The sequence below is a fragment of the Engystomops pustulosus genome, chromosome 1 (genome assembly GCF_040894005.1).
Source record: "Engystomops pustulosus chromosome 1, aEngPut4.maternal, whole genome shotgun sequence".
In the NCBI taxonomy this organism is placed as follows: domain Eukaryota; kingdom Metazoa; phylum Chordata; class Amphibia; order Anura; family Leptodactylidae; genus Engystomops; species Engystomops pustulosus.
In genome coordinates this window covers 303,934,200-303,959,208 of record NC_092411.1, presented here as the reverse complement: position 1 = coordinate 303,959,208, position 25,009 = coordinate 303,934,200, and the positions used below count along the sequence as shown (strand labels likewise).

Here is a 25,009-nt window from a genome sequence, read left to right as displayed (position 1 = left end):
AGGCATCCATGCTGTTTCCTGTCCATTTCCGTGGTGTTTCCATAATTTTCTGAGGTTTCCAGGTTTTTGGCCGAGCTTCTCTGTGCAGAGCCTTGGTCCCTTTGAAAAATGCTCAAATCTGACATTGACTTCAAATGGGTTTCGTTATTCGAAACGAGCTCTTGAGCATCGGAAAAAGTTTGACTCGAATAACGAGCACTCGAGCATTTTAGTGCTCACTCATCTCTAGTTGCTAAGTATGGTTGAGGGACCTACACTGCAACAATGATGATTAATTTATCATGCAATTACTCATAGAGACACATAAACAGCAGCTCCCGGTCCGGGACAGACTGGTGACAAATAGTACAGAACACTAACATCCCCCAAGTAAGAGGAAATGAAGGCCAACTCACAGAGGGCAAGGGATAGGGTATCCATAGTCAAGTGAGATTACTGGGATATGGCGCCTAAAAAATGTCTAGCACCACTCTACACTGTACTGCAGACTTCGCCTTTCTAACAAAGGTAATGGAGGATAATGAAGAGGAAAAACATAATATACAAAGTAAATACTTGGATCAATGCATGACCACAAAATAAAAACAGGACAAAAGCACAATACATGTGTACAACACAATACAACAATGTGCAGAAAAAGACAAAATACATAAAAAACAGTTAACTGATATCATGTACACGTCCGATACACAGAACTTGCTACCCTAAGACACGGGAAGATCCACCATCCAGTAAACATCCACGTATAGGAGATAGCCAAGATTCAATAATATTTATGGAATAGAATCATAAACTGCAATCACAGGAAAGGAGAGCAGTTTGTTCCATTCCAATTATCCCTTGGTTGTCATTTCTGCACATCCAACCAGCAGAAGGTTGAAAAAAAATTTGTCATGCCCAAAGCAGCCAAGACTAAATTGGATGAGATTACACCACCTTTACAGATGGATTCATGATGTTTTATCGCAGGAAATTTTCTCCTCTTGCTTAGCCACTATGGTAGCAGGTAATGAATGGGGGATGTAAATAATTGCTTGGGCCGCAGGGCATCATCCCCATTTGTTTTTGACTCAAAGGCCTTGATGTGTTCTGAAAGCTTCTTAAGGTCATTTGCATACAGGACATTTCCTCAGTCAGAAAGTCCACCTTTATATTAGGAGCACACAGGGACCTATTGTCCATCCACAATGCCTTGAACATGTCCTCTGAAGTAGGTTCATTTAAGGTGGAGGATTGTTTTTCAGCTAATGATGGAGTCCCATGGGCCTCCTTGCTGACATAAACCAAGTGCTCTACCATGTCTCCTTGCATCTGCTCCTGGTTGCTGTTTGGGGACATTTCCTATCTGTGTTTCTCATGTATTTTTTTCCTGTCTTTGTTGCATCTTGTAGATCAGCTATGGAGCCACCGACCCCTCGTTATCTGATAGACTCCTCTATCCACATGTTTTTCGAACAGTCCAAAGTAGCCACACCCACAATATGGTGATCATTGAGCTGTTGAAGTACTTTGGCTGGACCTGGGTCGGGATTTTAGTATCAGATGACGATGCTGGAGAGAATGAACTGCAGATACTGACAAAGTACATGAGAGAGAACGGGATCTGTGCCGCCTTCACCATAACAATGACAGAGGAGAATTCTGACTATAATAACAAAACATTACATATTATAAGCAAATCACAAGTCAATGTCATTATAATATGCGGGACCATGTCTATGAACGGAGTGTTATTGCTATACGAATATGTCTCTGTATTGTTACACAAAACCCTCATCCTTCCCCCATCCTGGACTTCAAGTTCCACCATTACATCTAATCGCTATTCAGGATTTAATGGAAGTCTTGGGTTGGATTTCTCTTCACCTCCATTTCCAAAAACAGAATATTTCATTAAAAATTACAAGAAACTCCCCAATATTTACCAATACGAGTTAATGTGGAAATCCTTAGAGGTAATTAAAGGAAATGATGATAATTTATTTTTGTTACTAAATTTATCACCAGCAGGGAGTAATTCCAGTTATGTGGAAGCAGTGCCGAGTATAAGATATTACCTCTCCTCCGGGGTGACACCACGAGTGTATGAGGCAGTAGAAATCCTGGCAAAGTCTCTACATGAAATAATCTTACACATAAAAGACAAATATAAAGAAAACCCAATAACTGGACTTGTACAATACACAGGGAAGTTACAGCGCTACATACAGAGGATGAAGAATTCCCGGGACCCAGTGTCTCCTTCATATTACTTTACTGACCAGGGGGAAGCTCTACATCCATATAAGATCGTGAACTGGATATTTATAAAAGAGGCAAGAAGAGAGGACATAAAAATGGCTGAAGTAGGAAATTTTACCCCATGGGCTGCCAGTGGTCAGAAGCTTCATTTAAATCCCCAGTCTATAACATGGAGACACACACAGGAGGTAAGTAGCTTCCATTACACATGAGATTACGTAATTCTTCTGTCCGCACTTATATATCATTATGAGTTAACTGAGTTTTGAAGGTAATTGAGGCTGGTGAACTTGCCCAGACTTAAAAAAGACTGTTTTATGTGCTTTGAACCTGCTGAATGTTGGGACTTTTTAGAATTAACCTAAATGCTTCTTCCTTGGAAATGTTAGCTAAACCGCACCTGTCTTAAAGGCATAGTGGTTTATCTATGAAAATACAGGTGTAGGGTGAATGGCGAAAGTTGTAAATTGGTTCAAAGCCTTAAAAAACTTGTCAAGCTTATCAGGGCTCTGAGTCTGTGGACCATCTGGACCACCGCGGGAGATGGTGCTACCCGACACCTGGGACGGGAGTCTAAGTGGCACCTGGTCTGCATCAGAGCCCGCTGCAAAGTGGGTTGGTCTTGCTGCAGCAGGGTACCACCACTTCATTCCACAGGTGCGACTAGCAGGCAGTGGCAGCCAAGGTACTAATGCAGGAGACAGTCTGTACCCGGGGAGAAAGCTGGAGAACAGCGCAGTAAGAAACAGAAGGACTCCGTCAGGAACCCGGAGCTGGCACACTGAACAGGAATGCAGGAACAGACTGGCACACATGATGCGCTGTAGACACACGAAACACTGGAGACACAGAATATGCTGGAGACACAGGATAGTTTTCTCTTCACAGGAATGGCTTGAATAACCATCAGGAAATGATGGGAGCCACTGGATTAAATGCAGACCCGGAAGTGGCCAGTGCCAAATACCTGGCAGCTGGCCCTTTAAATCCTGGAGTACCGCCGCTCACGCCGGAACACGGAGAGGTATGTCCGTTGGAGAAGGGTGACATGGTGGAGAGGGGCACTGGTGCACCCGCAATCCACAACATGGATCGTGGGGGTGCCTGGGACATGGCTCTTAAAGCAAGCACCAGGAGATTCTAAAGGGATTCCAAAAAGGGAAATGTGAGTCTCAGAATAAAATTGAAAAAGGTGGAAATTCTCTCCAGGTAGGACCAGAGGAGGACAAAAGGGATCAATATTTCTCTCAAGAAATTACTAAAACTAAATGAACAAGATATGCCCCTCTGGTAATGGAAGAAGCAGATGAGGAGGTAGTGAGTGACAATGAAGGGAATAGTGACCTTTTTAATGAAATTTTACCACTGTAAAAATGTACTTGTGCACTTCTACTCCTCACCATTGGAGGCTTCTGCAATTCCCCTTGAACTTGCCCTTACCTAAGATGGTGGATTGAATGCATTATGGAGCCATCTAGTTTCCTGTTTGGGGGCCATCTTGTTTCTTGTTTGGGCCTATAAGAAAACCATGAGGCAATCATAACATTCCTTGAGTATTGTAGTAGACTTGTTCCAGTCTCCTGCTCCCTGAACTCCCTTTACCCAGATTGTATGTGCTGTAAGGGTTCAGCTCACTGAGACCCAAGACAGTTCATGGAGATGCAGAGTCGGACTTGTATTTCCAAAATGATTTGACTTCCAGTATTTATTTTTAGGTATATTTACAGGCCCAACATGTACAGGCTCATAATCAACAAAAACAGAATACACAGTAAAAGACCTGCCCATCTGGGTGCTGGCTTACACAGTAGCTTTTCCCTCTCTGGCTACTAAATACAAAATAAAGGCAATGGCAGTGTCATGGCCGTACCCGCGATCCTCGGTACAGATCTCTGGTACACCCGTCACCCCCCGGCCCGTACTTCCCTCTCCTCTGATAAGGCAGCGCGCTCCCACTGTAAGGGCACATGAGTGCCATCTCTTCCTGATTTAAAGGGCCAGTGTCCTCTTAATTGGCACTGGGTAATCCGGCACCACCTATCACTCTCTGCCGGATCCTCAAGTCATTCCACTGAAGAGAAAGCCTCCTATGTTCCTCCTGTGCATTTCTAGACAACTCAGTGTTTCCTGTGCGTTTCCAGATGCCTCCGTGTTTTCAGCGTTCCTGTGTCCCTGTGGCGGTCCTGTGTCCCTGTAGTGGTTCTGTGTCCCTGTAGTGGTCCTGTGTTACTGTGGTGTTCCTGTGGTGTTCCTGTGGAGGTCCTGTACTTCTGTGGTGGTCCTGTACTCCTCTGATGGTCCAGTATCCTGGTGGCCATCCAGAGGTCCTGCCACCTTGAGGTCCTGCCTACTTGAGGTCCTGCCTTCCCTGCTTCCAGTTTCCTGCTTCCCTACCTTGGCCTGATGCCTTCCCGCTGCAGCAAGTCTGGCTCTGGTTAAGATTCCGGTCCCGGGTTGCGGCTAGTACAATCATCTCCTGAGGTGGCCACGGGGTCCACAGACTCAAGCTCCAAGAGACTCACCCACACCTCCGTATGTGAAAGTAAGATTCGGCCATGGACTCCGCCAAGGTGATGAATTCTGCTAAAGCCATGGACTGTGCTAAGGATGCACATCAGCTACTGGCGAATTTGCACAACAAATGTGATGGCAAACCCGAATTGTGCAGAAACTTTGTTTTCCAGTGCTCGCTGCACATTGATACATTGATATGATGTCCTTCCAGCTCACCACTGAACGCTCTAATGTGGTGTTCGTCTTCTGTTTGCTTTATGGAGAGGCCCTGGCCTGGGCTACTCCTTTATGGGATAGGGGTCATCCAGACTTGGCTACCTATACCACGTTCCTGGCAAAAATCTGGTCCAGGTTCGAGCAACCTCAAGTATGGCTTCCATGACTTCCCTCCCACTCTCCGACCTTCCCAAAGGCTGCTTCAGAGTATCCGACCTTTCCAGAGGCCACGCCAGAGCCTCTTGCCCTCCCATAAGCCGTTCCAGAGTCTCCGGCCCCTCCAGAGGCCATTCCATAGTCTCCGGCCCTCCCAGAGGCCTCTCCACAGTCTGCAGCCTTCCCAGTGGCTGTTCCAGAGTCTCCGGCCCTCCCAGAGGCTTCTTCACAGTCTCCGGCCCTCACGGAGGCCACTCCAGAGTCTACGGCCCTCTTAGAGGCCATTCCAGAGTCTCCAGCCTTCCCAGAGGCCGCTCCAGAGTCTCCGGCCTTCCCAGTGGCCACTACAGAGTCTCCAGCCTTCCCAGAGGCCGCTCCAGAGTCTCCGGCCTTCCCAGAGGCCACTACAGAGTTTCCTTCCCTCACAGAGGCTGCTCCAGAGTCTCCGGCCTTCCCAGAGGCCACTCCAGAGTCTCTGGAGCTCCCAGAGGCCGCTCCAGAGTCTCTGGCTCTCCCAGAGGCCGCTCCAGAGTCTCCGCCACTCCCAGAGGCTGATCCAGTGTGCCAAGAGTCGCTCTGGCCTCTGCAGCTTCCAAGCGCTGCTCCGGCCTCCCATGGCCCACTCTAGCTTCTGGCTTCCCAAGGGCCACTCCAGCTTCTGGCTTCGCAAGGGCCACTCCAGCTTCTGGCTTCGCAAGGGCCACTCCAGCCTCCGGCCAAAAGACATTCCAGACATCCTCAAGATGTCCTCAGCTCATTTCATGCCAGGTCCAAGCATCTCGTTGGGGTTTGTCCTATTTCTGCTTTCCTCCTCAGGTGTCCCGTCACCAAGATGAATTGGAGGAGATGGAAGAAAAGGAAGAAGAGGCTGAAGAAGAAGAGATCCTTCAGTACGGATCGTGGGTACACCCGTGCCCTCCATTGTGGCGTGGTCACCCCCTCCGGCCTGTACTTACATACTTACCGATAAGGCCGTGCGCTACTGCTTTTGGGGTGCACGCGCGCCGACTCGTCCTGATTTAAAGGGTCATGGTCCACCTTATTGGTGCTGGCTAATCTGCCTTTATAATTCAGCACCTCCCTTCACTCTCTGCCGGATCTTCAAGTCATTCCACTAAAGAGAAAGAATCCTGTGTTCCTCCTGTGCATTTCCAGACACCTCCATGTTTCCCGTGTTCCTGTGGTATTCCCATGGTCCTGTGTCCCTGTAGCTGTCCTGTGTCCCTGTAGCGGTCCTGTGTCCCTGTAGCGGTCCTGTGTTCCTGTGGCGTTCCTGTGGTGTTCCTGTGGCATAATGTAGAATCCATCATTCCAATACTAGAAGTGAGACTAAAATAAGGCAGTACTAGTGCATTTTGGTGCAGGCACTACTGGCGGAGTTTTCATTTTACATTGAGATCTCAGTGGCAGCACGATAATAAGGAGAAAGTTGCCAATGCAGAAGGGAGACCACCATGGACACAATCTAGAATTCCATGTTGACTTCTGCTCAACCTCCACTACCATCAGATGTGGAACATAGTATCAGGGGTCAGAAAGTGACTCAAATGGTGGAGCATAGGGGTAAGCAATCCCCGAGGAGCGATGTCCACCAGAATCCACATCTGCCTCGCTTCACAAAGATTGTGTTCCCGAGTTCCTGCATGTGTAGCTTCCCCACTAAGGTCCGCCGGAGTTCACCATCTTATTCCCGGTGCATCTAATTGCTTTGTTAAATCCTGTGCGTAGTTCAGATCCGAGGCCCCCCCCCCACGGCGGAATGCCGGCGGAAATTGTCGGGTATTCCGACGATAGTGCGGACCCCAGACCCTTAGTAAATGAGCCCCTATGTGTCCACACGTCTCCTGGTACTGAAGGATGTGTCCCCCCCATTTTAAATTTCTGGATGGGAAATTAGACACGTGGCCAGATCTTCTCCTATATGCCTTGCAGGTTCTGTGTGCTGTCAGAGCATGTGTTCAGCACCACCAGTGGTATCAACAACGTCCGCCTTGCTACAACCAACATGGTCCTCCTAACATTCGCTAAGATAAAAAGCATGGATCCCAAGTAACTTGGTTTTGCGGTTTTGCCAGTGTCTGAATAACTTTCCACTTTCCTGGAACTTTAATTCCAATTTTTTCAATTCTACATTTCAGAAACTTCATCTTGAAATTTTTCAATCCCCAATTCTTGAAAGTTAAAATTCGAATTTCGCCTTACCAAAACTTTAAATTTAAATTTTAAATATTTTTATTTTACATTTCTGTATATTTTTTTAACCTGTTAAGGGCCCTTTCCTGTTTTTTCATTCCATTTTCCCCACCTTCAAAAATCTATAACTTTTTTAATTTTACACATAAAGAGCTGGATGGGAGCTTGTTTTCTGCGTAACACATTGCACTTCATAATGGTGGCATTGAATATTCCCTGCCGTGTACTGGGAAGCAGAAAAAAAAATCCAAATGCAGTGAAAATAATGAAAAAACACATTTGCCTTGGATTTTACGGTTTTCACTTCACGCCCCAAATGACAGGTCTACTTTATTCTTTGTGTCGGTATGACCACGCAGATAACAGATTTGTATAGGTTTTATAATGTTTTCATACATTTACAAAAATTAAAACCTCCTGTACAATTTTTTTTTTAAATTTTGCCATCTTCTTGCGCTAATAACTTTTTTATACTTTGGTGTACAGAGCTGTTGTTGGTGTCACTTTTTGCAAATTTTGATGGTGTTTTCAATAATATTATTTTTTAGGTCTTTACGAACTTTTGATCTCTTTTTATAGAATTTTTTATTTTTTTTTAAATCAGTTCTAGGGAAAGGGGGGTGATTTGAATTTTTAGATTTTTTTATTAGATTTTTTTATTATATTTTTTATTATTAACTTTTTTTTATTTTTATTTTTACTATTTTTCAGACTCCCTACGGTACTTTAACCCTAGGTTGTCTGATCGATCCTACCATATACTGCCATACTACAGTGCTAATAGCACATTGTAATAAATTGGTTAAAACGAAGTAGCCGCTGGTCTTCGGAACACCCGAGGCTACCATGACGACGGATCGCCACTGGCATCACGGGGAGCGACGATCCTCAGAAAGATGGTGACACCCATTTGCCGCCATATTTTTGAAGCCGCTGGCAGCTTTGCCGGCAGCGATCAGCAGGAAAACACCCACGATCGATGCTGTTACACCCATCGTGGGTGTTACCGTTAAGCCTTTGCTGCAATATGCAGGTAATAATTACCGGCTATGGAGAGGGCTCAGCCCGTGAGCCCTCTCCATGCACCTGGACCCGACCACCGGCGTGAATACACGGCGGGCGGTCGTGAACCTGTTAATGTTGTGTTATTATTTCACAAGCTCATTATGGGCAGGGCAATGGCCCGGTTATTCCCACCATTTATCCTCACTCTAGCCCTTATTACAGCCATTTTTTGATGTTAAAATTTGTTTCCCCACTGACTTCAGTAAGGTTTGAATCCGGGTGCTGAACCATATTTTGTGATCAGGTGATTGCCGCACAGACCAATTTGTTACAGGCCCCACTTCCCTAATTCATGTGGAGCAGCTCAGACCGTAATTTTACATATTTTTCAGCATAGTTTGCAGTTTCTAGTATAATGGATGGTAAAGGTTCTTGTCTTTCCCCTCAGATCCCAGTCTCCCGCTGCTCAAATCCGTGTTTCCCCGGAAGCCGGAAAAAGCCAAGAGCCACAACTCACATCTGCTGCTATGACTGCGTCCCATGTTCAGAGGGAGGGATCTCCAATATCACAGGTACATGGTGGTAGGAGTAGTAGTCTAAAAGACACAAAGATTTAAAAACAATTGGCAATGAAAAATTGTCTGATAAACGGCATAGAAGCGGTACTTTACATCAATGGCAATTAATATCAAAGGTTATTTACCAAATATTTAGAATATCAGCGTATGTTCACAAAGTAGAAAACTCCACCTAACCACAACATTTACAAAGCCTGAAAAGTTTACTTGCAAAAGTTTACAGAGTTTACCAAACATTTACAAAGTTTACAAAAAGACATTACAATTTTCATTCATCCCTTTTGGACCAAGGGTCTCCAGGCGGAAAATCCAATATACTTCGCGCTGTAGCAATTTTTTTACTATGAAACCCTAATTAACCCCTTCAATCTCTCCCAGTGTCTTTGTGTCTTTTAGAGTAATTTGCATATTGACCGCTGTATTTATATTGGTGGTGGGATTGTCACTACGCATGTCTGAAGAAGGGGCCATGCCCCGAAACGTCACATGATGTGCTGGATGCCGTCCTCCTTAATGGAGTAACTACATGTTGTGCTCCGCCCACCTCCCTGAAGCTCACGCTGGATTATATGGACTTTCACACTTGGGTGATTATGTTTTGCTTAAAATTCTTGTAACAATTGATATATATAGTGTCTGACCAGCGCTGAGGAGGACAAGAACTTCCCATAACCCCATAGAAGGTCATGTGCAGATAGCACCCTAACAGGTGCGTGATCAGCTCACCCCACAGTGTCATGGTCCACAGACCACCGCCAGGTCCCAAATCAGCAAAAGGTACAAGCGTCGAAACGCGTCGATCTTTTAAGCTGTAACTGCATGTTGTTCCGGAGATGTGAATAAAGAGGAAGAAATTTATTTAAACGAAAACTGGTGGCTTCATGTGAGTGCTGAGATTCCTTGTACCTTTTGCCCATAGAAGGTTATCCCTATCTGTGTGTAATGAATAACCTACAAAAATTCAAATGAAAGAAAACTTCTCCTTGATAGAGAAAACTGAGGAAGTTTTATTTTATTCCGGTAATAATAAGATTATGGCAATCCAAATAATACATGCACAGTTTCAGTCTTAGTAAGTCCGACCTTCATCAGTCCGAGGATTGCAAGGTTATCGGAAGGTAAGAAGATGCAGTGCTGTGACGGCTGCATTGCTAGCTGATAGAGGAAAGAGCAGGGACTCTTGGGGGACGTTTGTCAGAACTTTTACACCAGATTTTTGTACAAGTTCTGAAATAATTGCAATTACTTAAAAACTGTGAGTAATTGTGATTCCTTCATGGAGGGTGTGTGACCATCGGTGGAGTGGGCCAGCCTGTGACAGTCCTGCCCGGGGGGCTGTGCACTTGCTCTAGCCTCTGCATGTGCACAGTTGAACTTCGCAAGTTTTTGAGGAAACCTACGCCAAGTGCAGATGCCCAACAAATGCATTTGGAGGTCTAAGTGAAAACACAGGAAAAAAGGACAAAATTATCACAGAAGAATTGTCATCGAACAGGAGTCAAACCAAGCGTACAGTACAGAATCAGGAGGGAAACGGATGGTCAGGAGATAAACAGGGTCAGAGAATACAGAAATTTGGAACTCCAGAAAATGCTAACAAGCTCCAAAGAAGACTTGCAGCTAGTACTGGGCAGTGGGCAGAAAATCCTTCTATGAGTCCTAGTCCAGATCATGAGTGGACCGGCCCCTGACATCCAAACCAAATGACTAACACGAAAGTAGTGTGTGTGGTGGAGAAGGCATCTGTGGATACAGTGTATAACCCATAACAAAGTCAACAGGAGACAGACACGTGTGGTGGAAGTAACACAGCCAGGAATTACATAAAGCAGTGTTCACACTGGTACAGAATGAAAACCTAGTACAAAGTCATATTCTGCAGCGCATCTTCTGCTGTATTTTACAGACAGAACAAACAGGCGCAGATGTCACAGGATAGTCCCAAGATAGATGCCACAGGATAATCCAAAGTCTTCTGTTAAAAAATCATTTACTTTTATCCTGGAATGAATATTTCAGTAAAATAATCTTCGATTTAATAAGTTCCGTTGCCAAAAATAGATCTTTACTAATCGAAATGTCAGCAAAGTACCATGTAAAAACATCTAGGGATAGCTTCAGACCTCCAAGGTCTCGATAGTAAGACATATTCTATATATCAGTATATATTCCATAAATCCGTGTTCAGACCTGATGAAACAACCAGAGCAGACTTAATCCATCAGTAACATTACAACAGAATTGATGATATTAGTTAATATAAAAGGGGCATTATCACATTTTCACTGCTACAGGGCAGGGCCGGATTTAGGTTGGTGGAGGCCCCTGTGCCAAAACTGGTGTGGGCCAACTGGGGCCCCATCATGAGCTGCATCTTTATGTGTGTTGCTTCCCCAAATGCAAAACTGAGAAATAAAGAAGAGTTTATTTTGTGTAACAGAATAATCAGGTTTTTGGATGCAGCGCTAATTGAAAATGTTTTGAAAATGTCACATCTGTGCTACACTGAATTCAACCCCCCCTATCTCATGTAAATCAGTCAGGGAAACAGTCAGTCTTGAGCCAAGTCTAATCACTGCTGGCAGTCATTCCACAGTCTAGTATAATAATTACCACCAGCCAGTCCTCAGTCTAGTATAATCACTGCCACCAGTCAGTCCTCAGTCTAGTATAACCACTGCCACTAGATAGTCCTGAGTCTGTTATGATCACTGCCACCAGCCAGTCCTCAGTCTAGTATAATAATTACCATAAGTCAGTGCTCAGTCTAGTATAATAATTACCACCAGTCATTCCTCAGTCTAGTATAATAATTACCATAAGTCAGTGCTCAGTCAAGTATAATAATTACCACCAGTCAGTCCTCAGTCTAGGATAATCACTGCCACCAGTCAGTCCTCAGTCTAGTATAATCACTACCACCAGTCAGTCCTCAGTCTAGTATAATCACTACCACCAGTCAGTCCTCAGTCAAGTATAATCACTACCACCAGTCAGTCCTCAGTCTAGTATAATCACTGCCACCAGTCAGTCCTCAGTCTAGTATAATCACTGCCACCAGTCAGTCCTCAGTCTAGTACAATCCCTGCCACCAGTCAGTGCTCAGTCGAGTATAATCACTATCATCAGTCAGTCCTCAGTCTAGTATAATAATTACCACCAGTCAGTGCTCAGTCTAGTATAATAATTACCACCAGTCAGTCCTCAGTCTAGGATAATCACTGCCACCAGTCAGTCCTCAGTCTAGTATAATCACTGCCACCAGTCAGTCCTCAGTCTAGTACAATCCCTGCCACCAGTCAGTCCTCATTCTAGCATAATCACTGCCACCAGTCTGTCCTCAGTCTAGTTTAACCACTACCACCAGTCAGTCCTCAGTCTAGTATAATCACTGCCACTAGTTAGTCCTGAGTCTGTTATGATCACTGCCACCAGCCAGTCCTCAGTCTAGTATAATAATTACCATAAGTCAGTGCTCAGTCTAGTATAATAATTACCACCAGTCATTCCTCAGTCTAGTATAATAATTACCATAAGTCAGTGCTCAGTCAAGTATAATAATTACCACCAGTCAGTCCTCAGTCTAGGATAATCACTGCCACCAGTCAGTCCTCAGTCTAGTATAATCACTACCACCAGTCAGTCCTCAGTCTAGTATAATCACTACCACCAGTCAGTCCTCAGTCTAGTATAATCACTACCACCAGTCAGTCCTCAGTCTAGTATAATCACTGCCACCAGTCAGTCCTCATTCTAGTATAATCACTGCCACCAGTCAGTCCTCAGTCTAGTACAATCCCTTCCACCAGTCAGTGCTCAGTCTAGTATAATCACTATCATCATTCAGTCCTCAGTCTAGTATAATAATTACCACCAGTCAGTGCTCAGTCTAGTATAATAATTACCACCAGTCAGTCCTCAGTCTAGGATAATCACTGCCACCAGTCAGCCCTCAGTCTAGTATAATCACTGCCACAAGTCAGTCCTCAGTCTAGTACAATCCCTGCCACCAGTCAGTCCTCATTCTAGCATAATCACTGCCACAAGTCTGTCCTCAGTCTAGTATAATCACTGCCACCAGTCAGTCCTCAGTCTAGTATAATATATACCATAAGTCAGTGCTCAGTCTAGTATAATAATTACCACCAGTCAGTCCTCAGTCTAGGATAATCAATGCCCCCGTCAGTCCTCAGTCTAGTATAATCACTGCCACCAGTCAGTCCTCAGTCTAGTATAATCACTGCCACCAGTCAGTCCTCATTCTAGCATAATCACTGCCACCAGTCTGTCCTCAGTCTAGTATAATCACTGCCACCAGTCAGCGCTCAGTCTAGTAAAATAATTACCACCAGTCAGTCCTTAATCTAGTATAATCACTGCCACCAGTCAGTCCTTAGTCTAGTATAATCACTGCCACCAGTAAGTCCTCAGTCTAGTATAATCACTACCACCAGTCAGTCCTCAGTCTAGTATAATAACCACCAGTCAGTCCTCAGTCTAGTATAATAATTACCACCAGTCTGTCCTCAGTCTAGTATAATAATTACCATGAGTCAGTGCTTAGTCTAGTATAATAATTACCACCAATCAGTCCTCAGTCTAGTATAATCACATCCACCAGTCAGTCCTCAGTCTAGTGTAATCACTGCCACCAGTCAATCCTCAGTCTAGTATAATCACTGCCACCAGTCAGTCATCAGTCTAATATAATCACTGCCACCAGTCAGACCTCAGTCTAGTGTAATCACTACAACCAGTCAGTCCTCAATCTAGTATAATCACTGTCACAAGTCTGCGCTCAGTCTAGCATAATAATTATCAGCAGTCAGTCCTCAATCTAGTATAATCACTGTCACAAGTCTGCGCTCAGAACTAGCATAATAATTATCAGCAGTCAGTCCTCAGTCTAATATAAGTAATAGCCACAGTCAGTCTAGTATAATCAGTCAGTTCATATTCAAGTAACATCACTGCAACCAGTCAGTCCTCAGTCTATTATAACCACTACCACCAGTAAGTCCTCAGTCTAGTATAATAATTACCACCAGTCAGTCCTCAGTCTAGAATAATCACTGCAACCAGTCAGTCCTCAGTCTAGTATAGTAATTACCAACAGTAAGTCCTCAGTCTAGTATAATAATTACCACCAGTCAGTCCTCAGTCTAGTATAATCACTGCCACCAGTCAGTCCTCAGTCTAGTATAATCACTGCCACCAGTAAGTCCTCAGTCTATTATAATCACTACCACCAGTCAGTCCTCAGTCTAGTATAATAACCACCAGTCAGTCCTCAGTCTAGTATAATAATTACCACCAGTCTGTCGTCAGTCTAGTATAATAATTACCATGAGTCAGTGCTCAGTCTAGTATAATAATTACCACCAGTCAGTCCTCAGTCTAGTATAATCACTGCCACCAGTCAGTCCTCAGTCTAGTGTAATCACTGCCACCAGTCAGTCATCAGTCTAATATAATCACTGCCACCAGTCAGACCTCAGTCTAGTGTAATCACTACAACCAGTCAGTCCTCAATCTATTATAATCACTGCCACAAGTCTGCGCTCAGTCTAGCATAATAATTATCAGCAGTCAGTCCTCAGTCTAATATAAGTAATAGCCACAGTCAGTCTAGTATAATCAGTCAGTTCATATTCAAGTAACATCACTGCAACCAGTCAGTCCTCAGTCTAGTATAATAATTACCAACAGTAAGTCCTCAGTCTAGTATAATAATTACCACCAGTCAGTCCTCAGTCTAGTATAATCACTGCAACCAGTCAGTCCTCAGTCTAGTATAGTAATTACCAACAGTAAGTCCTCAGTCTAGTATAATAATTACCACCAGTCAGTCCTCAGTCTAGTATAATTACCACCAGTCAGTCCTCAGTCTAGTATAATAATTACCACCAGTAAGTCCTCAGTCTAGTATAATCACTGCCACCAGTCAGTCCTCAGTCTAGTATAATCACTACCACCAGTCAGTCCTCAGTCTAGTATAATTACCACCAGTCAGTCCTCAGTCTAGTATAATAATTACCACCAGTCAGTCCTCAGTCTAGTATAATAATTACCACCAGTAAGTCATCAGTCTAGTATAATAATTACCACCAGTCTGTCCTCAGTCTAGTATAATAATTACCATGAGTCAGTGCTTAGTCTAGTATAATAATTACCAACAGTAAGTCCTCAGTCTAGTATAATAATTACCACCAGTCAGTCCTTAGTCTAGTGTAATTTCAGTAATTTCTCAGTCTAGTAAAATCAGTGCCATTAGTCAGTCCTCAGTGTAGTATAATTTTAGTAATGTCTCAGTCTAGTATAATCACCGCCACTAGTCAGTCCTCAGTCTAGTATAATCACTGCAACACGTCAGTCCCCAGTCTAGTGTAATTTTAGTAATTTCTCAGTCTAGTAAAATCAATGCCATTAGTCAGTCCTCAGTCTAGTATAACTTCAGTAATTTCTCAGTCTAGTATCACCGCTACTAGTCAGTCCTCAGTCTAGTATAATTTGTACCAACAGTCAGATCTCAGTCTAGTGTTTACAGTGTAAACAGTCATTCTATAGTCTAGCTTATGCTAGTCAGTCCTTATTATAGTATATTCACCTGTCAGGCCTTAAATTAGCTTTTTTTGCTGTTTTAACACAAATATATGGAGGAAAGGGGATAACAATGAGAAGCTGAAGTAGGTCCATACAGGGAACCTGTCACCAGAAAATAGCCTGATAATTCAGGTCCACACCATTGCCCAGCTTCTGCTGCTTTCAATTCATTTCATTCTTATTTTGAAGGCTTGAAAAATTTAAGAACTTGAGAAGGGAGCAGAATGGAGAACTGGTATGACTGCATCACAGTGAAAAAATTTTAATGTCAACAATGTAATATAATAGTAATAATCTTTATTTTTACCGCAATATCAAATTCCGTAGTGTGTTACAAATTACATGTATATTTTGCACATTACATTTACATATACAAATATAATATAACATTACAGAGTACAAACAGTCATATGGAACAATAAGAGGGAGGGCCCTAATCACAAGAGCTACAGTCTATGAGGATAGGGGGAGGACACAAGAGCTTACAGTCTATGAGGATAGGGGGAGGACACAAGAGCTTACAGTCTATGAGGATAGGGGGAGGACACAAGAGCTTACAGTCTATGAGGATGAGGGGGTGACACAAGAGCTTACAGTCTATGAGGATGAGGGGAGTCCACAAGAGCTTACAGTCTATTAGGATGAGGGGAGGACACAAGAGCTTACAGTCTATGAGGATGAGGGGGGACACAAGAGCTTACAGTCTATGAGGATGAGGGGGTGACACAAGAGCTTACAGTCTATGAGGATGAGGGGGGACACAAGAGCTTATAGTCTATGAGGATGAGGGGGTGACACAAGAACTTACAGTCTATGAGGATGAGGGGGTGACACAAGAGCTTACAGTCTATGAGGATGAGGGGAGTCCACAAGAGCTTACAGTCTATTAGGATGAGAGGAGGACACAAGAGCTTACAGTCTATGAGGATGAGGGGGTGACACAAGAGCTTACAGTCTATGAGGATGAGGAGATGACAGAAGAGCTTACAGTCTATGAGGATGAGGGAGGACACAAGAGCTTACAGTCTATGAGGATGAGGGGGTGACACAAGAGCTTACAGTCTATGAGGATGATGGGGACACAATAGCTTACAGTCTATGAGGATGAGGGGAGGACACAAGAGCTTACAGTCTATGAGGATGAGGGAGGACACAAAAGCTTACAGTCTATGAGGATGAGGGGGACACAAGAGCTTACAGTCTATGAGGATGAGGGGGTGACACAAGAGCTTACAGTCTATGAGGATGAGGGGTGACACAAGAGCTTACAGTCTATGAGGATGAGGGGTGACACAAGAGCTTACAGTGTATGAGGATGAAGGGGTGACACAAGAGCTTACAGTCTATGAGGATGAGGGGGTGACACAAGAGCTTACAGTCTATGAGGATGAGGGGGTGACACAAGAGCTTACAGTCTATGAGGAGGAGGGGAGGACACAAGAGCTTACCATCTATGAGGATGAGGGGTGACACAAGAGCTTAAACTCTTTGAGGCTATGGTGAGGAAACAAGAGATTGCAGTCCATGAGGATGAAGGGGGTGAGGTATAAGAGCTTGTATAATGGTCGAGCCTTTCTTTATAAGGGTACAGTATAGAATACATTTATAAATAAAAAATTCTGCTTCAAATAGTCATCAGCCGCATCTTATTAACAAGGTCCAAGTGAAAGTGACTGCAGAGAAGTCGGGAGCTTGGAATATATTTGGTGTTTGCCGAATAAGCAAAAGAGGAGGAGATAGGATGGATTAGTAAAGAGAGAGTTGACATTTCATGCAGTTAATGAGTGTGATAGATCTTCCTAAAGAGATGGGTTTTAAGGGCATGTTTGAAACTTTGGATGGTGGGTATTAGGCTGAGAGTCCGGGGAAGGGCATTCCAGAGAATTGGTGCAGCTCAGGAGAAGTTTTGAGAGGTTCAAATGAAGGTAGAGATTAGTCTAATATTACTGGCAGATAGCAGAGCACGGGTTGGGCGATAGATTGAGATTGGAGAGGTGCAGCATTAAGCAGAGCTTTGTGGATGAGTACTGAATACGTAAGAAGACAGACAGCCAGTGCATTGATTGGGACAGACTGGAGGCATCTGTGTAGTGTTTTGTCTAAAAGACAAGCCTGGCAGCTACATTAAGAATAGATTGTAAAGGAGAGAGTATAGTGAGTGGAATCAGAGCAACAACTAGCAATTTATAAGTTTTTGTTGTCAGAAATGGTCGGATTCTGGAGATGTTTCTGAGATGCTGCAAGAGATTGAATATACGGTGCAAAGGAAAGGTCAGAGTTCAGTACAACCCCAGCATAGCGGGCCTGCTGCATCGGTCTTCTAGTGATCCCACAACCAAGATGGAGAGGTCAGGGTTGGATGGAGTTCAGTCTTAGAAATATTAAGTTTCAAGAAGAGAAAGAACATGATGTTAGAGACAGCAGAGAGACAGTCACTAGTGTTCTGGTGAGGATTGATGTTACTTGCAGAAGTATATAGCCGGGTGTCATCAGCAGAGAGACAGTCACTAGTGTTCTGGTAAGGGTGATGTTATGTGCAGAAGTATATAGCTGAGTATCATCAGCAGAGAGATGATGCTGGAAACCAAATCTGATTCTGGTTTGTCCAATGGAGGCAGTATAGAGGGAGAATAAAAGAAGACCTAGGACTGGGCCCTGAGGATCCCGACATTGAGAGGGAGATGAGAAGAGAAAGATCCAGAGAAGGAGACACTGAAAGTGCAGTCAGAGAGATTTGAAGAAAACCAAGAGAGTACAGTGAATGGAGCGAAGCCTCCTGAGGAGGAGCTGGTGGTCCACAGTATTAAACGCTGCCAATAGATCGAGAGGATTAAGGAGAGAATAGCAGTAAAGGAGGAGGGTTCAAGGAGGGAGTTAGCTGTGAGATAGCGGGTTATTCAAGAAAACACCAGACGCTGCAGAAGTTTGGAGATGAAAGTGATATCAGAAAACGGTCTGTAGTTAGAAGCATTGGATGGGTCCAGTGAAAGTTTCTTTAGTAATGGCGGGACAGCAGCTTGAAAGAAGAGAGAACAACATCAGAAGGGAGAGAGGTTGAAGATTTAAGTGAGGTGAAAAGTGACCACGAGAGACTGTACGAGTCGTGAGGGGATAGGGTCACTGATACAGGTAGTGGGGCGAGGGGATGGGGTCACTGATGCAGGTAGTGGGGCGAGCAGAGGAGAGGAGCCTGGACATTTCTTCCTCTGTGACCGGTTCAAACAAAGAGGGCGAACAAGGTGAGGCACCGGAGGGAAGGGAATTATTGGGGGGAGGGGATTGAGCAATTATTTACAGGCAAATTCAATCAATTTTATCTATAAAGTAGGTGCCAGGTTTAGAGCCCCAAGGACTGTGACCGGTGGCTGCACCTTTGGTGTTAGTAGGGAGCGAAGCATATCAAAGAGCCTTTTGGGGTTGTTAGAGAGAGAGGATATGAGATTAGTAAAATAGACCTGTTTAGCAAGGTGAAGGGCAGAGTTATAGGTTTTTAGTATAAATTTGAAGTGTAGAAAGTCTGCAGATGTGCGCGATTTTCTCCACAGACGTTCAGCAATCCTGGAGCACTGCCGAAGGAAACGAGTTTGTTCAGTGTGCAAAGGTTGCCTGTGTGTGTGTTGAAAATTTTGGATAGTGAGTGGTGCCATCTCATCTAGCGCTTCTAACAGTGTGATTATAGTGGTTAGTAGTCAGGTTTGGACAGGTGAAAGAGGAGATGGGGGACAGTGCAGACTGTAAGATTTCTGTGAGTTGTGCAATGGCATATGGGTTCCGGTATGAATGATGGGTGGACGGATTCTGAGAAATTGAAGGATTATTGAAAGTAAAAGAAAGAAGGTTATGGTCTGAAAGCGGAAAGGAAGAATTGGTTAAATTAGATATTGAAGATGGTCGGGAGATGTTTCCCTCATTATGAGTGGGGAATCAGAGAGTTGTGAAAGACCTAGAGATGTAGTTAGTGCTAAGAGATGAGAGGCAGGAGGGGAAATGGGAGTGTTAATAGGGATATTAAAGTCTTGCATGATGATGGTTGGAAGGTCACAGGATAGAAAGGGAAGGAGCCAAGATGCAAAGTGGTCAAGGAACTGAGCTGGAAGGACAGTATACTACAGCCACACGAAGAGAGCCTGGATGGAAAATTCTGAGGGTGTGGACCTCAAGAGATGGGAAAGTAAGAGAGGGTACAGGAGGAATGACCTGGAAAGCGCAACTTGGAGTGAGTAGTATGCCGACCCCTCCTCCCTGCCTATTCTTGGGTCTGGAGCAGTGATAAAAGTGTAAGTCGCCATAAGACAATTCCGCAACTGAGGCAGAGTCATTCTGCTGGACCCATGTTTCCGTGATGGCCAGCAGTTTCCGTGATGGCCAGCAGGTCAAAGGACTTAGAAAGAAAGAGGTCATAAACAGATTCTAGATTATTATCACACACAGAGTCGGCGCTCCATAAGGAACATTTAAAAGGCGTTTAAAATTGAAAGGTTAGAAGGTTTTTTGTGTAAATAATTAAAATAAGCAAAGTACCAACGCTGTGTCATTGTAGTGTGGCAGGGGGAAGAGGTGGTGCACATAGAGCAACACCTAAACTGACAGGGGCTAAAAATCCTTTTTTGGTAAAAACCAGGGCAAAAAATTTAAAAGAAGAACAGATTCTGCCAGACGGGACACAAACCAGTATGTCAGTGTGCTTGCCTTACAGCCCAGATCCCGGTGGTAGATGTCCTTTAATGCACTGGAAATACAGTGATGGAGGCCCTGGGTCCTGTGCACCAGGAACCATCCCTATAATCCGGCCCAGAATATAATACATTTAAGGTGCCATATAATATACCAGGTGCCAATGGGAGACAAGGAGGCTTGGTTTATTGAAACCCTTGCCTGCTCTATCTATTCAATGCTTTATACATAGGTGAGAAATATGAGGAGCAGGAGCAAGATTCATATATTTCTACACAGAGCCATGTAATACAGATGCAGTCTATAAATGCTATCATAATAAGATGTAATATACTGTGATAACTGCAGATGCCGACAACTGTATACAATGTGAAAGTGATGAATGGCCGAATGAGGAGAGAGACCGATGTCTTCCCAAAGTGATAGAATTCATCTCTTACCAGAATGACCCGATGGCTTCTGTCTTCTCCTGTCTCTCGCTCTTCGGATGTCTTGTAACCAGCTCCATATTCACAATATTTATTTCCTACCGGGACACTCCTATTGTTAAAGCTAATAACCGGAACCTGAGTTACCTCCTCCTGGTCTCCATCTTCCTCAGCTTCCTCTCGGTCTTCTTGTTTCTTGGTCGTCCCAGTGATGTCACTTGTAGATTACGTGAAACCAGTTTTGGAGTTTTCTTCTCAGTTGCCGTCTCTTCACTTCTGGCCAAGACTGTAATGGTTTGTGTTGCTTTTAAGTCCACCAAGCCTGGAAGCCCCTGGAGAAGATGGCTGAGTGTGAAGCTGCCCTACACCATAGTGTTGCTGTGTTCTTCCATACAAGTTGTCCTCTGTGTTATCTGGTTGTCTATTTCTCCCCCATTCCAGGACCTGGACACTCAGTCTTCTCCTGGGAAGATCATCATTCAGTGTAATGAGGGCTCAGATATCTGCTTCTACTCCATGTTGGGTTATATGGGGCTCCTGGCAGCGGGCAGCTTTCTTCTGGCTTTCATGGTGAGGACATTACCGGACAGTTTTAATGAGGCCAAGTACATCACCTTCAGCATGCTGCTGTTCTGCAGTGTCTGGATCTCCATGATCCCGGCTTATCTGAGCACCAGAGGGAAATACATGGTGGCTGTGGAGATATTTGCAGTAATGGCTTCCAGTGCTGGACTCTTAGGTTGTGTGTTTTTCCCAAAATGTTTTACAATTTTATTTAGATATGAAATGAACACAAAAATTGATCTGCTGAGAAAATAAAGGAAGAATAGTGATTAATTCTGTATGTAATATATATATATCGATAACTATATTGTTATGAAATAAAAGCTTCTCTAGCAGTTTGAGTGCAAATTACATTAATATGTGATTATTATTCCATATTCTGCCTCCTAATTTCTGTATGAATTATTGTTATTGTATTGCGCACCTTTGATGTTAACAAGGGATGTCAACTTATTGATCCTTTCATTACAGAACATGGCAATGGCATCAACAGCAGATAACAATTCAACTGATACAAGGTTCCTGGTTGGATGGTGTTCGGGAAAGGTTGCTCTCAGGAGGATGGAGATAAGTTGGCTGCTATGCAGTACTCCAAGGCTGGCTATGGAAGGTAGCTCAAAATCCTGCAGGCCTTAGTTGTAGGCCATGTGTATGGTCAGCAAACCTCGGACATGTGTGCTCAATGTTCCATCTTAGGAAAAACTCACAGAAAAACCCGGAACTTTCTACCACAAGGGGTTTTCTAAAATCCCATTGTGAGGTGTCAAGCTCATTATCCAAACAGCACCTGTGTAACAGTTATGAATAACAATTCATTTGATTGGTCAGCATTCCTTCCCAGGCAGATATTAACCAGCTGCATTACCGTTTATAGACACTGGATGGATCATTGAGGTGATCAGTCTCAATGATTCCGATTATATCTATTAGTAGTTTTATTTAGAAACACACTGCTTTGGCAGGGGTGTTACACCTGTTTCTGATCACTTTCTTGTTTCTATATTGTTAGATAAATATTGGTATGTATATTGTTATAGACAGTGCCAGTGACCTAAGACTGCATCTCCAATGTGGACCAAAGGCGCCAGGCTCGTGGTGTTTTTGGTGATAAGGAATGCTGTCAGTATTTCTATAGACACATCAGAGAAATTATACAATTTTCTTGGTAAATTTCGTTCAGCAAGCTGATATTTTGCACCAGAACCCATCAGCACTTATCTTGGCTCCTCAGGGTGTCTCCTATAGAACCTATTCCTGCAGTGTCCCATAGTCACACCTCTGCCATTATGCTGCACCGTAAGGTCGGGTGGTAGAAGGTTGATATTCAGGTAAATATGGTTCTGGTGGTACTTGCTCTCCATTGGAGTATTCTGTATAAAAACATTACACATTTTGGTAAATTTAGAAGGATCTGGTTCATTCTAGAATACTTGACCTCAACTAGGCCTCAGTCTAAAGTGGCTGAAGTGTACTTTTCACTAGTAGTCAAGATTTATAATTGTTGATAATTAATATCTTTATTGTAGAAACAATAGTCTTACCTGGTAAAAGCAAGAAGTGATAAATGATCCCTTTTAACTCTATAGTTTAGTTCATTCTAGGCTTCTCCACAGACTCTGACTATAATCCCACCACAGCGTGTGCTCAGGGTTAGTCGGGCAGATCGCTATTATGTTGCTTTGTGTACAGGTATTCTATATTATGATTCCGCAACCTTCCTTTTCTTTAACCCCAAAAAGGAAACCACGGCCTCTGCGTGGACACCTGCCCCAGTGGTCTCCAGGTACCACACATCCTCCATCCCCCGATTTCTTTTATCATGAACCTTTCTCTAATTGTTTCCTGGATGTTGTGGTTCGCCAGGTTTTGTAAAAGCAGCATCTATTTCACATGTGCCAATAAGCCTTGTCATAGCCGCAGACCTTCTCACAGCCTCCTAAGAACACTGGATAATACAAGACAAGGATCTTCTTTCTTTCCTGTATGACATTTATATTCTATTTTCACCTTAGTAAGTGGAGATGTTCAAAAGACAATTACTAGGGCTGGGGCCAGTAATGTGCCCCTCAGCCGTACAAGTCTCATTGAAATATAACTGGAATTGATTAGTATCAGAAATTCTTGCCATTGAGGAGTCGATTTGTCAATTAAGACTTAATCTTCTCTGAAACATTGAATCAATCAATGAAATCCAGAGAGTGTGTGTGATGCCATTGCCCTATGTAAAAGCTTCTATCAGATAATTCATTTAATTTATTGTTCTTTTGTGGTGTTAGGTAACATCTGGGCCACATCTGTAATGTGGCAAGGTGAGTGTTTCACCTCAGGCAGTAGACTGGGGTCATTGCGGGAGCACCAGCTCCTTCTTTCTTGTTCTCTGACCAATTCTGTAGTAATATTCTCTCCTATGTTTTGTTCCCACTGTGATGCTGCCTCTGGCTTATGCTGGAACATATCACTGCTTAAGGGGGTACAGAAGAAAAAGTTGGAGGGATAACTGCAGGTCAGGTCTGTGTATAATTACTAAGCTGCACCCCTCTGCTCTAAAGAGCCACAACCTCTCACTGCCTCCTACTGACCCTACATTCTCTTCAGTCTATGGTCCTAAATATCAACCAGGAAACATTCTGCTTTCTCCTTGGACCTCCAGACTTGCTGAGCCCCACTGCATTTCCAGCCCAATTATAGTTATCACTGTGTCTCCACACCCAGGGCTCCTGCCAACCATTGTCCCTTCACCATCCCCTTCAGCAACTAAACTACTTGTTATCTAGACCATCTGCAACCTACTGTCATTTCATTCATGTGTTGCCCCTCAATCACCTACTGCCACCCCACCTAATGCTAACTCTTTGTAGAATATACACTCACCGGCCACTTTATTAGGTTCACCATGCTAGTAACGGGTTGGACCCCCTTTTGCCTTCAGAACTGCCTCAATTCTTCGTGGCATAGATTCAACAAGGTGCTGGAAGCTCCTCAGAGATTTTGGTCAATATTGACATGATGGCATCACACAGTTGACGCAGATTTGTCGGCTGCACATCCTTGATGTTAATCTCCCGTTCAACCACATCCCAAAGATTCTCTATTGGATTGAGATCTGGTGACTGTGGAGGCCATTTGAGTACAGTGAACTCATTGTCATGTTCAAGAAACCAGGCTGAGATGATTCCAGCTTTATGACATGGCGCATTATCCTGATGAAAGTAGCCATCAGATGTTACAGGGTACATTGTGCTCATAAAGGGATGGACATGGTCAGCAACAATACTCAGGTAGGCTGTGGCGTTGTACCAAGGGGCCCAAAGAGTGCCAAGAAAATATTCCCCACACCATGACACCACCACCACCAGCCTGAACCGTTGATACAAGGCAGGATGGATCCGAGACTCATCAGACCAGGCAACGTTTTTCCAATCTTCTACTGTCCAATTTCGATGAACTTGTGCAAATTGCAGCCTCAGTTTCCTGTTCTTAGCTGAAAGGAGTGGCACCCGGTGTGGTCTTCTGCTGCTGTAGCCCATCTGCCTCAAAGTTCGACATACTGTGCGTTCAGAGATGCTCTTCTGCCTACCTTGGTTGTAATGGGTGGCGTTTTGCATCAACAAGGCATTTCCACCCACAGAACTGCCGCTCACTGGATGTTTTTTTCTTTTTCGGAGCATTTTCTGTAAACCCTGGAGATGGTTGTGCGTGAAAATCCCATTAGATCAGCAGTTTCTGAAATACTCAGACCTGCCCTTCTGGCATCAACAACCATGCTCGGTTTGAAATGCAGGAGATTGTCTTGACCATGTCTACATGCCTAAAGGCACTGAGTTGACGCCATTTGAT

At 43.9% G+C, this 25,009-nt stretch overlaps 1 protein-coding gene across 1 annotated transcript; it reads left to right on the top strand.

The window, feature by feature from the left end:
• The first annotated feature begins 1,198 nt into the window (after window positions 1–1,198).
• LOC140133940 (vomeronasal type-2 receptor 26-like) lies at window positions 1,199–21,427 on the top strand. The gene is made up of 6 exons (XM_072154645.1): window positions 1,199–1,210; window positions 1,392–2,429; window positions 3,152–3,265; window positions 4,967–5,122; window positions 8,774–8,904; window positions 20,539–21,427. Exons 1-6 carry the CDS (start codon window positions 1,199–1,201, stop codon window positions 21,425–21,427), a joined length of 2,340 nt encoding a protein of 779 aa, XP_072010746.1.
• Window positions 21,428–25,009: the final 3,582 nt, after the last annotated feature.